General features: G+C 37.5%; 1 protein-coding gene across 1 annotated transcript in view; it reads left to right on the forward strand.

The window, feature by feature from the left end:
• Positions 1–1,849: 1,849 nt before the first annotated feature.
• Positions 1,850–19,857, forward strand: part of IL7 (interleukin 7) — a 40,845-nt gene continuing 22,837 nt past the window's right edge. The window contains exons 1-2 of the mRNA XM_049782034.1: positions 1,850–2,043; positions 10,684–10,817. Coding sequence (XP_049637991.1) covers positions 1,863–2,043; positions 10,684–10,817 — 315 coding nt within the window. The 5' untranslated portion in view covers positions 1,850–1,862. The remainder of the gene's footprint in view (positions 2,044–10,683; positions 10,818–19,857) is intronic.

Genomic DNA, 19,857 nt, shown 5'->3' on the forward strand with positions numbered 1-19,857 from the left:
GAGTCTTCACATATGGGTCCACTGTTTTATATGAAAGAAAGTTTGGGAGGACAGAGATCAAGATAGGATACAAGAGCTAGGCAGGGCACCAGAATCCTGATCAAGATCAGAAGACCTTGAAGGGCTGGTACAGAGTGGGAGTGACAAAAGGGTGAACACAAATAAACTGATACTCTGAGGAGAATGGCAGAGCTGTGCATATGAATGGAAGAAAGGTATTAGATCTCTTAGTAAAACTACAAATGTAATTTACCAAAGGCAATAGAGTAGATGCCTTTGATTCAATATTTATCTTATTTTAGTTCTAATTAATTAATTTTAATTGAATCACTGTGAGGTTCTGTTATAAAGTTGTTCATAATTGAGTTTCAGCCATATAATGTTCTAACACCCATTCCTTCACCAGTGCACATTTCCTGCCACCAAAGTCCCCAATTTCTGTAGTTTTCTTAACCAGAATTGACAGGACTAGCCTATGAAGGTGGAGTGAGACTAAAAAGAGACAGACAATTTGGGCTTGAATAACTCTCCGACTCTATTTCATTGTTCTCTTTTTAATGTCTGTCTCCCGACTCTGGATTTCTTCCTTTGCTTCAAAAGAATCAGAAAAACTCTACCTGTCCTCAACAGTTCCTGTTTGTTACTCGATGTAGAAGTCACACCTTCCAGCATCTTTCCTGTTGTTCTCATACTAGGGCAAGGGCCACACCCACATCACACACGTCACCGCTTTCCTCTTGGTATTAATTCTCCCAATCCTGCCTTTCTCACAAGGACTTTCAACACAGGAATTTCAAGCACGGCCTCTAAAGTAAAGCTAGCAGATTTTTTTTTATCCAGCCTCTGCTGTTACTTAGCCCAGGGAAACTTCAGCACATTACCTAGGTTTCACTCTTCACCTTCATCAAGTAAATAAGCCAACCACAGACCATTTTGCATGCATTACTTTATATAATCTGCTTAGCAAAACAAAACAAAACAAAAACGAGTGCAGATCCAGTGTTAGCTGGTAATACCTAAATCAATCGGTCTAGAAAAAAGTGAACTTCTCAGTAACACTGCCCAAAAGACTAGTTGGATTTATTAGCCACGTCGGGTAACGGCGCACTTGGCTAATTTAGTCAATCAGCGATTACAACTGGCCTCCATTTCTTTCACCCAATTTGGATTTTGATTTGGGAATAAAAAAAAAAGCCCCCCAAAAAAACAAAAAACAAAACACCACCACTTAACCCAATTGCATCCACCCACAGGTGCATATTTTCTTTTGCAGTCTCCCCTGAGCAGGCGCTTGTACAGAAAACACCTCAGGAAACTGAGTAATCCCAGCTGGTTGCAGGGGCGTGCCTATCTTAAATATTATTTACTTAAAAAAAAAAAAAGACAATTTGGCATCATCCACCATTCGCCGAGGAAACAATCCGACGCCTCTTCCATGCCTCTTTTTTTTGCAATCGCTTGTCTGACTCCCTAATAGTACATTTGTGGCTTCTAAGGGCTCTAACAGCTCCTAGAAATTGGAGTTGCCAGAAGCCTAGAAAGTCCCAAAAGAACTTCTAAAAAGTCTAGAAAACCTCCCAGGCCTGATTCCCGGTGGATTTGCATTGCAATTCCTACCTGCCTTCCTTCCAGGCTGCAGGTGGGCCCAGGTGTGCAGGAGGCTGCGAGGAGACGGGCGGCCTTGCAGAAAGGCGCAGACGGCGCAGACACCCCTTGGGCAGCGCCCGGGAGCCCCGAACTTGCGGACCAGGCTTGAAGGAGAAACTGAAAGTAAGCGGCGGGACGGTTCATCCCTACGGAAGTCATGGCCAAGGCGAAGAGCCCGGCCGGGCCGTGGAGTGTGCCGCCCCCATTCGGGATGGATGAGGCGCCAGGCGCGCCTTGAGCCACTGGGCACAGAGGCCGGGCAGCCTTGCACGGCGCACACAGCGGCCCCTCGGTGGCACAGCCGATGCTGGCAGAGGCGATGGGCATCCAGGACTCGAACCCGCGGCCTTAGCGACCACCATGCCCACGCCCGCCTCCTGCGGACCATGTTCCATGGTAAGCGCTCAGTGCCAACCCGGAGGCGCACCGGGTTGGCACTCTGGGGCAACTCATTCCAGGGGGTCCCCGTGCCCGGTGGCGCGTCCGGGAACCAATCTGGTTCTTTGCACTTTGGACTGACCCTGGCACAGAGCCCTGATATTGCACCTGGGGTGGCTGCACGCCTCCTTTGCCGGTTCCCAGATTTCAGTTCTGCAGCCTGCACTCCCCACTGCACACCCCACTGAAGTGCTGATTTGCAAGCTGGGCTCAGTCCTGAGTCTGCCCCTCTCTCCCCGGTGGACCTCCGGTGGCCTCTATCCATCACCTTGGCGTCCCTGACAACTTTTCCACCCAGGTTGCTGCTTGGCTGTTGCTGCTGCTACTGTGGCTGCTGGTGGCCTCTCCAGGTTGCTTGTCCATCTTGCAGCTCCCAAGTGCGCAGGGAATAATGAAAGCAAGCTCCCAACGGGAGCCCTTTTTAAACCCTTAGGGGAAGAGAATCTCCCTGGAAAATCCCGGTCCTTTTCTTTCAATCAACACCCCCATCATGCTGGAGTTTCCCTATGGAGCCCCATAGGAATTTTCTTATTTATTTATTTTGTTGCTGGGAACCCAGGTCTATCGACTGGTACTGGGAAAAGCCAGCTGGGTTTGTGCGCTCCTCAAGTGTTTCCTGGAAGGGTACTGCTTGATGCACATGGGAATAAATAGAATTAGAGCTCTCTGCAAGACTCTGCCTGAGACTTAAGGTGTTATCTGTGTGCGGAATAGGGATTTAAAACGGATCAAGGCAGAGTCGCGGTGAGTTGGATTCCCTTGGCAGAATTCTGGCCCGCATAAAACGAGTCAGCAAGGTTACTGGAGGTAAAAAGTGGGGAAAGGAGATATGAGAGAACAGGATGTGCTGGAGGAAATAATAATGTCACAATACATCCTTCCTCAAGTAAATGTGTGTGTAAGAGAATGGGGAGAAATATGGTTATTCCTTTGTTTGTTTATTTGATCTGGGCCACACCTGGCTGCGGTCCCGGTTACGCTTGGCTCTCTGTTGAGGAATCACACCTGGCAGTCTGGTGGGACCGTATGCGATCTCTGTATTAGCTAATATTGTCTGTATTATCTCTCTGGTCTTTGGGTTATTCATTTTTATGCTGGTCTTTATGCCTTTCCGGCTATCCCTTTAGGTCTAAAAGGCCCCCTCCCATCTCTTAAGCATTGAAGGATCAAGAATTGAGGTAGTTGGGGCCAGAGAGATGGCATGGAGGTAAGGCGTTTGCCTTGCGTGCAGAGGGTCAGTGGTTCGAATCCCGACATCCCATATCCCATATGGTCCCTCGAGCCTGCCAGGAGCGATTTCTGAGCACAGAGCCAGGAGAAGCTCCTGAGCGCTGCCGGGTGTGACCCAAAAACCAAAAACCAAAAAAAAAAAAAAAGAATTGAGGTAGTCAAGAAGCAACCCAATAACAAAATAAGGGGGTTTTAGAGGTTGTGATGGGAAATATTTGGAGTAGGCTCTATGTCCAAGAGATAGAGAATTAGAACTTAAAAAATTCTCATCCCCTTTTCCTTACACTGTGCCTTGGTCTCCTGCAATTTTTTTCTTGCATAACTCCAGGTTCTAGTCCTTGCATCACTTCTGATATACTCTGAAGTGGTAGAACCAGTAATGGAAGCTAATGTGTGTAATATTAGCAAAAGATTTTTATTTTCATAAGTGGATAGATAGGTGATAATGTTATCAATCAACACAAGAGTAGTCCTCCAAATTTTTTATAATAGTGATCGCAATAAATTGGTTTCTTTTGTTTTGTTCCAAATGTTCTAACTAGAAGTTTAATTAAGGATAAGGTTACTTAGTATTTTAGCTTTTTTCTCTTTTTTGCTTCTCTTGGAGGTTGAAGTAGTTTAATCTACTCTATGTCTAGATTGAGTAATTGATTCATATTTGAGAACAAAAATAAAGAATAGTCATAAAAACAGAATTAGAAACCATGAGTAAATCTAAAAATTACACATGTCACCATATCAATGTTAAAGAGCTTAAAATACAATTGAAAAACTACAATGAAATACAATTGAAATACTTCTTTCATGCCATATGTGCATGAGGTTATTTTATCCCTGCTTTTTCCTGTGATATACAACTTAGAAGAATAAGAACAGACATTAATGTGTCTCCTCCTCCTCCCTCGAAACAAGAGCCTGAGGTAGCTGATTTGATGCTTGGTCAGGCGGCTTATACCTAAGTGAGTTCCCTTTTGGGAGGCTTGTGTGTGTGTGTGTGTGTGTGTGTGTGTGTGTGTGTGTGTGTGTGTGTGTGTTTGTATGTGTGCGTGCGCTACAGAACACATACAGTTATGATATTTTTGTTTTGGGCCACACCTGGTGTACTCAGGAGTTACTACTCTTAGCTCTGCACTCAGGAATCACTCCCGGTAGGTTCCAGGGACCATATGGGATGTGGAAATCAAACTCAGGTTGGTTATGTACGTGCTGTCCTATCACTCTGAACCCTTCTGTTATGTTTTGTAGGAAGCAATGAAGTTCAGTAGCTAAACAACTGTTTCTAAATCTTTATTATAATTTTAAATTTTTACTTTGGAGCTCTCCTAAGCAATGTTCAGGGGGAAATACTGAGAAAACCAGGCCCTGCATTATTCAGTACTGTAGCTCTCCATCCAATGGTGCTGAGAGTCTTTGGGATCTTTCCCTGTAATATTGGGGAGAGGCCTTTACTATTAGGGTGCCAAGGCTTACTCAGAGATCTAATTGAGCTCACTAATCATTTCCTTGAATTCACTGGTCCCTGAATTATCTCTTCAACCCACTGAGTTTCTAAGCTTTTAATATGACAGCTGAAATTTAATCCTGGATTTTATTTTAGGCACTTTTTTTTTTCTCCTTTGGGCCACATTTAGTGGCACTCAGGGCAAATCCTGGCTCTCTGCTCGGAATCACTCCAGGCAGTGCTTGAGGGACTATACAAGATGTACAGAACTGAATACAGATTGACAGAATGCAAAGCAAACACCCTGACCACAGTACTATTTCCAACCCTTCTATGCATATTTTATATGGGAAAATTTCTTTATGTCTCAGACTCTCCATCTGCAGAGATATAACAGTATTTACCTCAGTAAGTAGGAATTTATTGTTAGTTGTTTTTTGTTTTTGTTTTGAGGGGTCACACTCAGTGGAGTTTTGGGTTTATTCCTGGCTCTGGACTCAGAGATCATTGCTGGCTATGTTAAAGGAACCTTTTACATTGCCAGGAAACGAAACCAGGCCTACCCTGTGCAAAGGCAAGCATCCTTCTTATGTACTATCCTCTTTAGTAGTTAGGAGATTAAATAAAATATATGCAAAATCACAGAGAAGGCTGAATAAATGTCCTCAGGTGTTCATTATTGGGATCTGTGAATAAAATTCACTCTTCATATTATTTGAGGCAGATATTAGATTACTTTAATCATGGTCAACATTTTGTAACCTTACAACTGATTTTTGTATATGTTTATTGTCCACTGTTTATTCATTTAACTTTTTCATTAGTCATCCATTTACTTATGCCAAGTGTTTATACTAAAGTCAAGTTTTATAGATTCAAATGTCTTCATCCTGAATGCCTCAAGCATGTTTGTAATATTTTAATTCCCAGAGAAATTAGACCTTAGCAATATTTAGAATATACACTCAATAAATACTTGTTGGTCTTGAAAGACTGATGAAAAAGTTGATAGACTATAAAAATAATATATTTATATTCACTTTGACCCCATAACTTGCACAGCAGAGGGTTGAGTGTATTATTTGGCTGAAAGTAAAAAACCAAAAGGAATTTTTAAACAGTCATCATTCTAGTTTAACCATATTCCCTACTGAAAACAAATCCTCCGGTTTCAATTCCTTCAGGACACATAAAGACAAGTTCATCTTTATGATTTGGGGGGATTGTTGTATTGGGGGAAGGGTGAGAGTATAATCTGAAACAAAAGTAAAAGCTGTGGCTTTTTCCACTGTGATTACAATGTCAAAAGCACTTTCTAGTCTATCAATTAATATCTTACTCTCTATCTTGCATGCAGTAGACTCAGGCTCCCTCCCTGGCCTGTGACCTCCAGTACTGATCTAGAGTTAAGTCCTAAACACCCTTTGGGACTCAAACCACTGTCCAGTGCTCCCTCAAGCAAGCAAACAAACAAAAATAATCAACAGTAATAAAATAATGTGCTTGAAATTGGAGAAACACTAATTTAAAAATTTGATTTTATGGAACAAACTTAATGAAGCTTAAAAGATGATCTATCCATTCAATCACAGTTTTTACTAACATAGATGTCTCCTTCATAAAAGCTGTAGCTGCAATTTCCTTAACTAATGGCAGATATATAGATGCATCTCACACAATTAAGTTCTCTCATGTACAAGTCGAATTTTATTTTAGAATTCAAAAATTAATTGGAACACACAGACACACAGACCCTTACACATAAGACTGAATTCCAACCAGACCATCAGTTGAGAGTATTAACAATATATGTATGTATGTATAAATATATATATAAATATATGTATGTATATATATATACACATTTTGTTTTGTGTGTATATATATACACATTTTGTTTGATGCTTAGGGTTTACTCCTGGCTCTGCACTCAGAAATCGCTCTTGACTTGAGGGACCATATGGGATGCCGGGGAATTGAACTTCAGTCTGTCCTAGGTTAGCATGTGCAAGGCAAATGCCCTACTGCTTGCACCACCGCTCCTGCCCCAGTGCTCATAGTATATTGAATAATTTAATTTACTAAACACTTAAAGGGTGGATGTTGGGAAAATATTCATGAATTTTTAAATAATGTCTCTATTTTCAGTCCTATATTTAATTTTATTTTATTCTCCTGAAAGCTTACTTAAAATATTATTCTGTACAGTTTTCACTTTTCAGTTGTTTTGTTTTGTTTTTTCCTAAATATCCCTTTCTGGACACCTGTTACAGTGACTGAGAAAATAAAGGGATTGTATCTATATTATCTGTGGAGATCTTTTTACAAAGTAGAGATTTAGTAAACAAGTAGCAACTGATCATTGTTTGGATGCTTAAGGAGAAAGGAATAATTATAATAGAGGATTGCAGAGTTCTGTAAAATTGTGTAGTGAGACATTTATTGGGAAGACCACTGTAGTATCAGAGCCCTTTGGATGCGCTTGGATGGAGGTGAATGGTGATGGAGGCCTTTGTCCTCCAACTCAGGACCATGTGGCTTCACCTTCTCCATCAGCCCTGGTGGGTCTGCCAGTTCAGGTGATTGTGGCAGGCAGAAAACTCACATATAGTTAGGCTTTCAGAGAGATAACATCTTTATTTGCCCTGGGCAACATGTGTGGCCTATAGTAACCATTTACGCTGCATTCTATTCAGCCCTGCATTGTACCTAGTCCCTCAGTCATCTCTTCTCCTGCCTCCTTCTCCATTCAGGTAAATCCTCCTTTTGACCTTGAGGCCAAACCTTTTATAACCTTCCAAAGACCCCCCCAATAAATGGGAGGGTCTTGCAGGTAAAGTTACATGTAGTATACAGGGTGGGGTCAAAGACCACTATGCTTACGTATTGCCAAAAATTATGGCCATTTGTAAAAAGAATAAATCCTGGTAAAGGATATTTCAAGCTCATAATAGAATACAAACATGACATCTAATATCTGTTTTACCAATAAATAAACAAATAAAAACCTTCAGGGCTCATTTTATAGTTTTGTATGGTACGAATAAGGCATCTACTAGTGTGTGGCACATATTTAAAAACTTAAAATTAAGTCTTATCTTCATCATTATTAATTGCCTGCACATTATGCATATAGACTTTAGTGGCAAGTTTATGAAACTATGAACAAACAGCTTTTCCATCTTAATCCTGGACTTTTGTTTCTATTACCTGCATCAGAGCTCACCAAAATAAGAAGATGTAGGACTTGACTTTGTTTTCATATCTGGTACCCAACCTGTCTTCTTTGTTTGTAAATGTAGCAGTTATCCATAGCACATAGTTTATTATGGGGAGTTACTAATTTTTAAGTGATAGATGATATTCAATGACAGTACACCAGGTGTTTAGCAGTCTTTGTGCTATTGTTGCAATGATAGTTATTTGATGTGTAAAGTTTGCTCTTAGTATGAGAAGGCATTTGAAAGAAATAACTTGTGGTGTGGGGGAAAATAGAAAGGGCATGCACTCAGCCCCAGTTTGATACCAGGTATCACATGGTACCCAGAGCACTTATTGCTTAGTATTGGTGAGTACTGAGTACTGAGTACTGATGGGGTAGTTCTGGTAGTTCCTGATACCATAGCTCCCAAACAACACTGCATTCATCAATTCTTTTTTTAATAATTTTTATTGTGACCAATGTGAATTACAAGTCTTTCATAGTTATATTTAAGGTACATATGACAGTGAATTAGGGCCATTCCCACTAGCAGTGTTGTCCTTCCTCCACCCTTGTTCTCATTATGCATCCCATACCTCACCCCCTTTCATCCTGGACTGCTAGTATAACAGGTCCCCTTTGTGTATAGCTTGTTGTAGATTGGATATCTTGATTCTGTTGTCGTTGACTTTGGTGTTTATGTTTGATCATTTTTTATTTCCACTCAATGTTCATGAGACTGTTTGCTCCTGGTATCATTCACTTTTTTCCCCTCTCAATTTATGAGGCAGAACAAGATAATTAGAGTTCTGTGGTTGTTGAAGAAAAAAGAACACACAAGCAATGACAAAAACAAAAACAAAAACAAACAAACAAAACAGAAACAAAAACAACAAGCTCTTATATTGAACCACTGGCCATTTGGCTAAGAATGACCAGGAGTGGCTCCTTTGCCCCCTGAGCAGAACTTGGTAGGATCTCCTTCAATAAAAATTTAATAATATAGGGGTCAGAGCGTTGGTACAGTGGTAGGGCGTTTGCCTTGCACATGGCTGACCCAGAAGGAACCTCGGTTTCATCCCCCTCAGTCCCATATGGTCCCCAAGCCAGGAGCTATCTCTGTGCAAATAGCCAGGAGTAACCTTTAAGTGTCACCAGGTGTGGCCCTCAAATAAAAAATATTAATAATATGCATTTAACCAGTATACTAAAAATTGATTTGGGAAATTCACAGGAAATATATTGTTACTGTAACTCAATAGTCTAGAGAAAAATTTATATGTGGTAGTTAATGAAGAAATTGATGCATAGGGCCGGAGTGATAGCACGCAGCTGATCCAGGACGGATCTCGGTTCAATTCCCGATATCCCATATGGTCCCTCAAGCCAGGAGTGATTCTAGCACATAGCCAGGAGTAACCCCTGAGCATCACAGGGTGTGGCCCAAAAACCAAAAACAAAAAACAAAAAAAGCAAAGAATGTGATGCCTAGATATTCAAGTGTTAATATCTCTGGAAATCTCTGGCTGACTTGCTTCCAGTATATTTTTTCTGTCCCATTTATCATTTCACTTTTTTGATTACAAAACTCCTAATTGATAGGCATTATGGGAAAATGTATAAACCATATAATTTATGTTGAATAAATTAATTTATTGTGTTTTTGTAACATCAAGATGATGGACAGAGCTATATTTTAAATTATGGAATCTTGGACTTTAGAGAGAGAGAGAAGATACTGAAAGGAAAGGTAAAGGAGTCACAAAAGAGCTTTGTCATGGTTTTGGAAAGAGTAAACCCTTTATGAATCATTACTAAAATTAAAAAAAATAATGGATGAAGAGAGTACAGGGACTCAAGGGCATACCTTGCACATACCCAACTCTGATTCCACTCCCAATATCACAGTTCCCTGCCCCCTTATTATTACAACATCACCATGTACAGCTCTAGGTCCCCAGAGCACTGTAGGTGTGGCCCTTAGGGCACTGAGCATTGCAGTATGTAGCTCTGAAGACCCATAGCACTGGCATCACAGAATTCATGTACCCCAACATCTGGTCCATTAAACCTTCAACCTTGAACGGTCTAGCATCTAGGGAACTTCCCCCTCATATTATGAAAATAAATGAACTTAATCACAGTACCACATCAAAGAGAAACTTGCAATGCTACATCCAGTATCTATCTGACTAGAGTCTCGGGGGAGGGGTGAATCACATTCTACACTAATATACAATCATATGCCATAGATGATAAAACCAAAATTAAGCAAATTTTCTTCAGCTGTAATTTTCCTGTTAACCTATACGTTCCTTTTCTTACAGATATCTGAAATACAAGTAAAACACTAAATAAACTATGTGGAGAAATCTATTAAAATAAATCAATTTCTTTTGGTTCAAAAAAAAAAAAAACTAAATAAACTGTAATGCATTGAAAAAAGCCTAAAGTGCAGGTGTATTTTAGAAGCAAGGAGATGGCTCTCATTGTACCTTGTCTATCCTTTCCTAAAGAATAATTTCCAAATACAAAGTGGAAAAATCTGAGTTGTAAAACACAACTCCATTTGGTTTATAGAATAGTGGCTATTTTTAGAATTTTTCCCCAAACTAAAAACTGAAATGCTTTTTAAAATGTATTAGAAATAAGCCAATTGAAACACCATAACCTCGTATGATATTACTTATAATATTATGCTTTTCTTACTTATTCTTAAATTTAGTTTCTTTTAGGTACATCTTTGGAATTCCTTCCTTGATCCTTGTTCTGTTGCCAGTTGCATCATCTGATTGTGAAATTAAAGGTAAAGGCGGAAAAGAATATGTGAATATTCTAAGAGTCAGCTTCGATTACGTGGTATGTTTTTGTTTTGTTTTACACACATTTTATTAACTGAGAAAAGATTCTCTATTCAGATGGTATGCGATTTTATATTTAAACGCAATCCATATTCCTTTAAAGGAAAGTGAAATAAGAATAAAAGGTGGGAGACCTAAGAGATAGTACAGCGGGTAGGGCATTTCCCTTGTACATGTCTGGCCCTAGTTTGAAACGTGGTATCTTACCTATATGGTTCCTTGTGCATTGTCAGGAGTGATTCCTGCCCCCAAACAAACCAATTTTGATCAGCCACTCACTATTTGTTATAGATAGCATCATAATATCTTTTAGAAAAGTATTTCTTATTAGATTTTATTTCAGTCCTGGTTCTCTCCACCATCACATTCCTGTATGCATAATTTAACATAACTATCTGTGTTTCCTCTTGTCCTATTGATAGTCTCTATTAAAAAAGCATTATATCAATAGAGGAAAGAAATTTTTTCAAAATTTTGAAAATGGATGTAAAGTTATTTTACCTGAATATGAGTGCATAATTAAAAGTGTGTTTAGGGCCGGAGAGGTGGTGCAGCAGTAGGGTGTTTGCCTTGCAGGCATCTAGCCCAGGACTGACTTCTGTTATCCTCATTGTCCCATATGGTTTCCCGAGCCTGCCAGGAGTGATTTCTGAGTGCATATCCAGGAGTAACCCCTGAGCATCACTGGGGGTGACCCAAAACCCTAAAAATAAAGCGTGTTTAGTGTTTAGACGTATATGTATGTATATAATTTGCTGAGATTATTTTTATTTACTAAAGCATTTATGATAATGAATGCATTCTATAAGTTATTCTGAAAGAATAATTTAGCAAAAAAATATAGAGCATTCTCATACAGTTCCCTCACGGTTCAGTTCCTTTTATTATTAATATTTTGCATTTGAATGTCACACGTGTTACATTTGATGGGCCAACATTGATATGTTATCAAGGTAGACATTAAAGTTTTCTTTTTTGTGCTATATAATTCAATGAGTTTTTGATAAATGTGAATGTCATGTATTCACTAGTAGAATATCCTAAGAATAATTTCATTAAATCTAACCATTTCCAGTGTTCCACTGGTTCTTCTCTTCCTTTTGTCCCTGAACTCATGGTAGCCACTCAAATTAGTTTACAGTCTCTTTAGTTTTGCCTTTCAAGAATGTCATCAATTGAATGTAATAATGTAGATTTTCAGATTGCATTCTTTCTTACAAATGTGTGTAAGTTTCCTCTGACTTTTCTATAATTTTATCACGTATAATCTATAAAATTACAATTTTATAGATTTTATAATTTCACTTCTCATGCCAAATAATGTTCCCCTGAATGAATTAACCACACTTGTTTATCCATTCATTGCTTGAAGGGTCTCTTTGTTCTAATTTTGGAACAATTATAAATAAAGCATTTAAAATATTCATGTGCAAGTTTTTGTTTGTCCATGCATTTTCAATTTATTTTGATAGAATTATAAATCTAAATTATGTGTAATGCTGCATTTAGTTTTTGGTAGCTTTCTAACAAATGCCACTGGCTTCCAAAATGAATGTGTCATTTTGCATTCTTACCTGTAGTGAATGAGAGTTCCTGATGTATTTTAGCTTCCTTTTTTTATTAATAATTTTTATTTTGACCAAAGTGGATTACAAATCATTCACAGTGGTATTTCAGGTAAATAGTGACATTGAATCATGGGCATTCCCACCACCAATGTTGTCCTCCCTCTGCCCCAGTTTCCAGCATGCATCCCATATAGCCCCTCCTTTGCCCCCCAGGCTGCTAGTATAAGTGGCCCCTCCTGTGTCTAGCCTGTTGTAGATTGGGTATCTGTTGTAGTTGGTTTTGGATTTGGTGTTCAAGTCTGATCATTTTTTAATTTTACTCAATGTTCATAGAACTGTTTGGTCTTGGTGCCCTCCATTATTTCCCCCTCAGTTTGTGAGGCAGAACAAGATGGTTCAAGTACTTCCTTTTGCCTTCTCTCAAGTTATTTACAAATAACTTTCTTGAGATTGCCATTGTACTGTTCAGTTGGATTAATGAGGTCATACACACAGCTCTTCAGAATCTCCTTTAGAAAACTAATCATTTTTTCTTTGATTTAATTGATGCTGATTTTGCTGTTCTTGCTCTTCTGTGTTTTATTACAAAATGTCCTCCATAGTTATATAAGAAATGTACACTTTATTTCCACTGCTCGGTTTTTATCTCCAAAGCATAAAAATACTAATCAGAAAAGACATATTTACATATGTTCACTTGTGTTTATTTCCAATAAGCAAAATCTGGAAACAACCTACTCACTGTATACTATCCTCAGCCCCTGTATATTTCTTCTTGTGCTTGTCACATGTGTTTGTGAAATATTTAAATATATGTAGTTGGTATCAAACAGAATAGAGATATTCCTCAGACAATAGTTTTCCTTGAAATATATTTCTAGATAGCTAGAGAATCAGGTGACATTGTGTTGTTACACTGTGATAGTTAGTACAAAGAACTTCTCAAATTTTTCTTAGGCACCAGGAAGTCATTGAGGAGTTTGAAGGGAAACGAAGATATCATTAAGTATAATTAAGATATAAGTACCCAAAGGATATAAATATTTTGGCTCTGTCTTCATTATTGTACCCAAAAGGGTCATATGAATAAAGCTCTCAACTGTTCGATTAACAAATAAAGAATGCTGACACCATAAAGGAAAATGAACTAAGTACTGAAGATGTAAATAGTTATTACCTTTGTTTTAGCAAGAACTTTGATTTTAGGTATCTTATTTGTCCTCCTTAGTCCTCTTCAATAAACTCAAATGTAAAAGTAGAATCACTGTGGTGTTTCCAATAGCAATCACATTTTCTGAGAGATAGGAAATATTTCATGTCTTCTGTCAATTTTTTCTCTCTGACTTTCTTCAGTGTCAGCCTGTATTACATATTTTTCTTCTTATATAAATATTTATTCATTCTGACTATGAGCAATGCTATTTGTCATACAAGAGGAAGAGCGAGAAGATGAAGGAAGAAAAAGAGGAAGAAAGAAGAGGAAGAAGCAGCAGAGAAAGAAAGAGGGAGGTAGAAAAAGGAGAGGCATGTATAAAGAAGAAAAAGAGAAATATAAAGGAAAGAAGGGAAAAGGAAGAGAGAAAGGAAGAGGGAAAAAGAAACAGGAAACTAATATTCACATTTAAACAAGGAAATTTACTTTAATATTTAAGTGAGTAAGCAAGTGTTATAATACCTTTTCATCTATTGAATTATATTTCGGTTCTTGTGAAAAATATGAGCTTAGGTGATATGGTTTAATTCTGGACTCATCAATTCTATTCCATTCCCAAAAATCCTGACAGTGCCATACTGTCTTTATTATCTTTGCTTTGGGGTTTGGAAAGCAAGAAATGGGCCTTTTTCTTTTTTTTGGTTTTTGGGCCACACCCGGCAGTGCTCAGGGGTTACTCCTGGCTGTCTGCTCAGAAATAGCTCCTGGCAGGCACGGGGGACCATGTGGGACACCGGGATTTGAACCAACCACCTTTGGTCCTTGATAGGCTGCTTGCAAGGCAAACGCCGCTGTGCTATCTCTCCGGCCCAATGAGCCTTTTTCTTAAGGTGGCGAGTTTTTTGGAGTGTTTGGGGCACAGCTAGTGGTGCTCAGGATTTCCTCCTTGCTTTGCATTTAGGAATCACTCCTCATGGGCTCAGGAGACCATATGGGATCCTGGGGGTTGAAGTCAAATCGATCACTTGAAGGGGAAGCAACATACTAAATTTTATTGAGGTGTGGCCCCAAATGTAATTCCTTTCATTTGATCATTTATTTTATTAACTATTTCACCTCCTTGTAATTCTATCATAAATTTTAGAATTAGGATATAAATTTCAAGGGAGCAAGGTTGGACATTTGATAGAAATACTTATGTTCCTAATATCAACTAGAAAATGTTTTTTTCAACATAGCAATGCTTTTGATCCATGAATATCATAAAAATTGCATTTATTTAGGTTCTACAGTGATGGTTTGTAGTTTTCAGGCTCTTAAATTTTACAATTCTTTTGTTAGTTTGTTCCTAAGCGTAATATGTGTGTTTGATGATATTACAAATATATTATCTTTTTTAAAAATCTTTATTTAAGCACCATAATTACAAGCATGATTGTAGTTGGGTTTCAGGCATAAATAGAACACCCCCCCTACAGCAGTGCAACATTCCCACAAAGATATTATCTTAATTTAACTGTAAGGATTTCTTTTATTTTTAACTTTGTAGTATTTATTTTATACTATATTAATCTATAATCATCTTTTTATGGTTAGGGTTAGAGCTAGGGCTTAATGAGTTAGGCTTAGGTTAGGTTAGTGTTAGTATTAAGGTTAGAGTTAGGTTTAGGGTTAATTTTAGAGTTAGTATTAGATTAGGGTTAGTGTAAGTGTTACTATTAGGTTTAGGGTTACTATTAGGTTAGAGTAAGATATAGGGTTCGTGTTAAATTTAGTGTTAGGTTAGGGATTGGGGTAGGATTAGGATTTTTAAATTTATTTGATTTTATTTATTATTTAAACACCGAGTTTACAAACATTTTCCTAATGAGGTTTCAGTCATAGAATATACACCACCCTTTACCAGTGCAATTTTCCCATTTCCCACCTTCACTCCAACACCCTGCCTGCCTCTCTCATCCCACTATCATTTTTATGGTAGATTTTATTGTGGTTTGTGTTCCAGCTGCACTCACCACTATCTGTGCTAAGCTTTAATTCATGATCTAGTCCTCCCAGCATTCAGCATTATTGACTCTGGATATAATTTTAATACTATTTTATTTGTCTTTTATCCTGCAGGTGAGTGAGACTATGCTAATCTTTTCTCTCTCCCTCTGGCTCATTTCACTCAGCATTAAAATCTCCATATCCATCCATGTATAGGCAAATTTTATGACTTTATTTTTTTCTATTAGTTGCGTAGTATTCCATTGTGTAAATGTACTACAGTTTCTTTATCTGCTAATCTATTGGGCATCTGAGTTGTTTCTAAATTCTGACCATTGTAAATAGTGGTGGAATAAACAGGTGTACAGAGGCTATTTTGTGCTGTATTTTTGTTTTCCTAGGGTATATCCCTAGGCATGATATTACTGGATTATATGCGAGCTAAATTTCAAGATCTTTGAGGAATATCTGTATTGTTTACCAGAAAGGTGGAATTAGACAGAATTACCATAAGCAATGAGTGAGAGTTCCTTTCTCCCTGTATCCTTGCCAGCATTATTTGTTCTTGTTCTTTGTGATGTGTGCCAGTCTCTGTGGCTTTAGATGATACCACATTGTTTAGATTTGCATCTCCCCAATGATTATTGAGATGAAGCATTTTTATGTGTGCCTTTTGGTCATCTGCATTTTTGAGAAAATGTCTGTTCTTTTCTTCTCCTCATTTTTGATGGGGTTAGATGATTTGTTTTCTTGTTAAATTTTGTTAGCACATTGTATATCTTGAATATTAGCCCCTTCTCAGTTAGGTTTTGAGTGAATAGATTTTCCCATTCCATGGATGGAGTTTGTATTCAAGTCAGTGTTTCCTTTGTGGTGCAGAAGCTTCTCAATTTAATGTAGTCCCATTTGTTTGTAACTGCTTCCACTTTTTTTGGACAGTGGTATTTCCTTTTTGAAGATGCCTTTAAGCTCAATGTCATGGAGTGTTTTGAAAATGTTTCCTTGTTGTCTTCAATGTACATTATTGTTTCAGATATATATCATGGTCTTTAATACAATTTGGTTTGATATGCTTTCATGGTGTTAGATAATAGTCTGAAATCTCTGATTTTGCATGTGGTTAACCAGTTGTCCCAAAAACATTTGTTGGAGAGGCTTTACTTGCTCTATTTTTTTTCTTTTTTGCCCTATGCCAAAGATTGACTATATGTCTGGGGCTCATTTATTGAATACTCAAGTATATTCCATAGATCTGAGGTCTGTTTTTATTCCAAAATCATTCTGTTTGGATGACTATTGCTTTGTAATACAGTTTAAAGTTTGGAAATTTTATGCCTCCCATCTTTTTTCTAAAGGATTGTGTTAGCAATTCTTCAGAATTTTTTCTTCGAAATGAATTTCAGGAGTGTTTGATTCAGTTCTTTGTAGAATATCATGGGTATTCTCAGAGGCATTGCATTAAACATGTACAATACTTTGGGGGGTATTGCCATTTTAATAATGTTGATCCATGAGCAGCCTATATTCCTCCATTTCCTTGTGCCTTTTTTTCTTGTAGTGTTTTCTAGTATATTTCTTTGTATAGGTCATTCACTTCTTTAGTTAAATTGACACCATTGAAGAGGGGTGTTCTTTACATGACAGAAACCCAATTACAATCGTATTTGTAATCAAGGTGTTTAAGATATTAATATATATTAAAAATAAAAAGTGAAATAATGTAACAATTATAATTTAGTTTCTATTTAGCTAAATATAATACCCAATTTTGTTGAATATAAAGCTCTTTAAATATAAATACATGCATATACTAAAATTAAATATGACTTTTATATATGTTAATAGTGATCAAAAATTGGAATAGCAATATTTATAAGACGATGCTCATTTTAAAGAAAGGGAGGGGGGCGGGCGGTGGCGCTAGAGGTAAGGTGCCTGCCTTGCCTGCGCTAGCCTAGGACGGACCGCGGTTCGATCCCCCGGTGTCCCATATGGTCCCCCAAGCCAGGAGCAACTTCTGAGCGCATAGCCAGGAGTAACCCTTGAGCGTCACCGGGTGTGGCCCAAAAACCAAAAAAAAAAAAAAAAAAAAAGAAAGGGAGATCACTAATGTTAGGAAGAATATTTATAATAATAATAAAAGGGTCAATTTTCCTAGAAGCATAAAAATCTTCATTGTATATGTATCTAAAAACTTTAGAATCTGAAGAGAAAGCTGGAAAAAAATCTACAGTTACAATTGGAAACTTAAATGTCCTTCTCAGTAAGTAATACATAGATTTGTAAGCTAGAAAATGAATAAGGATGTCATTGATTCAGTAAACACCGAATTTTTAACTGAACTAAAATATTTTAAAATACTTTTTTATAATGAATAATTTTTTCTTTATTTAAACATCTTGATTACAAATATAATTGTGATTAGGTTTCAGTCATGTAAAGAACACCCCCGGTTTACCAGTGCAACATTCCCACCACCAATGTCCCAAATCTCCCTCCATCCCACCCCACCCCCACCTGTACTCCAGACAGGCTTTCCAGTTTCCTCGTTCATTCACATGATTATGGTATGCCTGGCTGTGCTCTAGTGTGACCAAAACAATGATATGGAATGTCAAAAGATCCATAGCACCATAGCAAGATCATAGCAATGAGCTACTGGAAAAAAAAAAAAACCAAATGCAAAGTACATAAATTATTTAAACTTATGGTTTATTATAAAACTAGATTAATACAAACAGCTGGATATTAGTGTGAAAAAAATCAGAGGAGAATGGAGACTAAATAGACCAATACAGATCTCTAATCATTGATTAACAAAAGTTAAAAACTAATTTATTCGGATGGGGCCTGAGCGATAGTACAGCAGTAGGCATTTGCCTTACAAGCAGCTGACCCAGGATGAACCTCATTCGATTCCTGGCATCCAGAATGGTCCCCATGCCAGGAGCGATTTCTGAGCACATAGTCAGGAGTAACCCCTGAGCATCACTGGGTGGAGCCCCCCCAAAAAACTAATTTATTGTAGAAAATAATCTTTTCAACAAATAAAGTGAAACATAACCCCCTCAAAATAGGCCCACAACTTTCACAAAATGATTAAAAAATATGCAAAATACCTATAATATAAAATACAAAATATATGCAAAATATAAAACTATAAATCTTGTATTAAAAATGGAGAGAATATAAGTAACCCTAAGTATATTTATATACTAACCAATAATAGTATAATTCATTAAAATGAACTGAATCTAGAATTCATGAAAATGAGAAATCTTCTAGGAAACTTTGAGATACTAGAATAATTATAATTATAATATTTACTATATTATAAGAGATGAATGCCTTCACTAATTTTAATTTCCCAATATTCTATGTAATGTAAACATTTCAGGCCTCTCTTGTCTCAAGTAACTGAAACTACAGGCCCATAGAGAGAAATAGTTTTCACAATCAGCAATGTGATTATTAGATTAAGGTTCTCTCTTCTAAGACTGAACCCCAGACTGTGGGTATTTTTCTTGTATTTTTGTCTCTTACTATAGCATCAGGTCAGACACATAGAAGACATGAGAAAAAATGAGTTGAATTGAATTCATTAGTAGTGATAACATGAAAAACTTTTGTGTCTTAATTTAAAATGTAATGAAATGCTTACTCATGACGGTTACTTTTTATTTCAGTGTGCTATTGAAGTGCAATATTAATATGTGAAAGAGTATCTTTTACAGTTATTATAAGCTCTTTATGACAGCTAGCTGTTTACTTGTTTTCAGTTATATATGAGTTAGGAGGGTAAATTACTGGCTTGAATACTTGCTCAGAGGATGAAAAGAAATGCCACAGTCTAGAAAGAATTTTTTATACAGTAATTATGTTCAAAGATGTTTTATAAAATGTTAAAAAATTCAGGAAATAGAGACAGTAGAGAGAAAGGCACTTGCCTTGTACATGGCTGATTTCACATCACATATGATTTCCAAAGCTCCATTGGTCCCCAAGAACAGAGCCAAGAGTAAGCCCTGAATCTAGCTGAGTTTTCCCTCACCCCACCTCCCAAAAAAGGAACAATCCAATTAAAATGAGGAACAATCCAATTAAAATTTACAGATAATTCAAAACACATATATGTCAATAAAGATATACACATAGCAAATAGACATATTAAAATATACTCATGATCACATAGTCCCTGAGTATAGAGCCCAGAGTAAGCCCTGAACACAGCTGGGTGTTTCCCACCACCCCCAAATAAACATCTGAATAATATGAGGAACAGTTCAATTAAAATGTACAAGACAGAGGCTGGAGTGATGATGCAAGCG

Source organism: Suncus etruscus, chromosome 10 (assembly GCF_024139225.1).
Source record: "Suncus etruscus isolate mSunEtr1 chromosome 10, mSunEtr1.pri.cur, whole genome shotgun sequence".
Taxonomy (NCBI): domain Eukaryota; kingdom Metazoa; phylum Chordata; class Mammalia; order Eulipotyphla; family Soricidae; genus Suncus; species Suncus etruscus.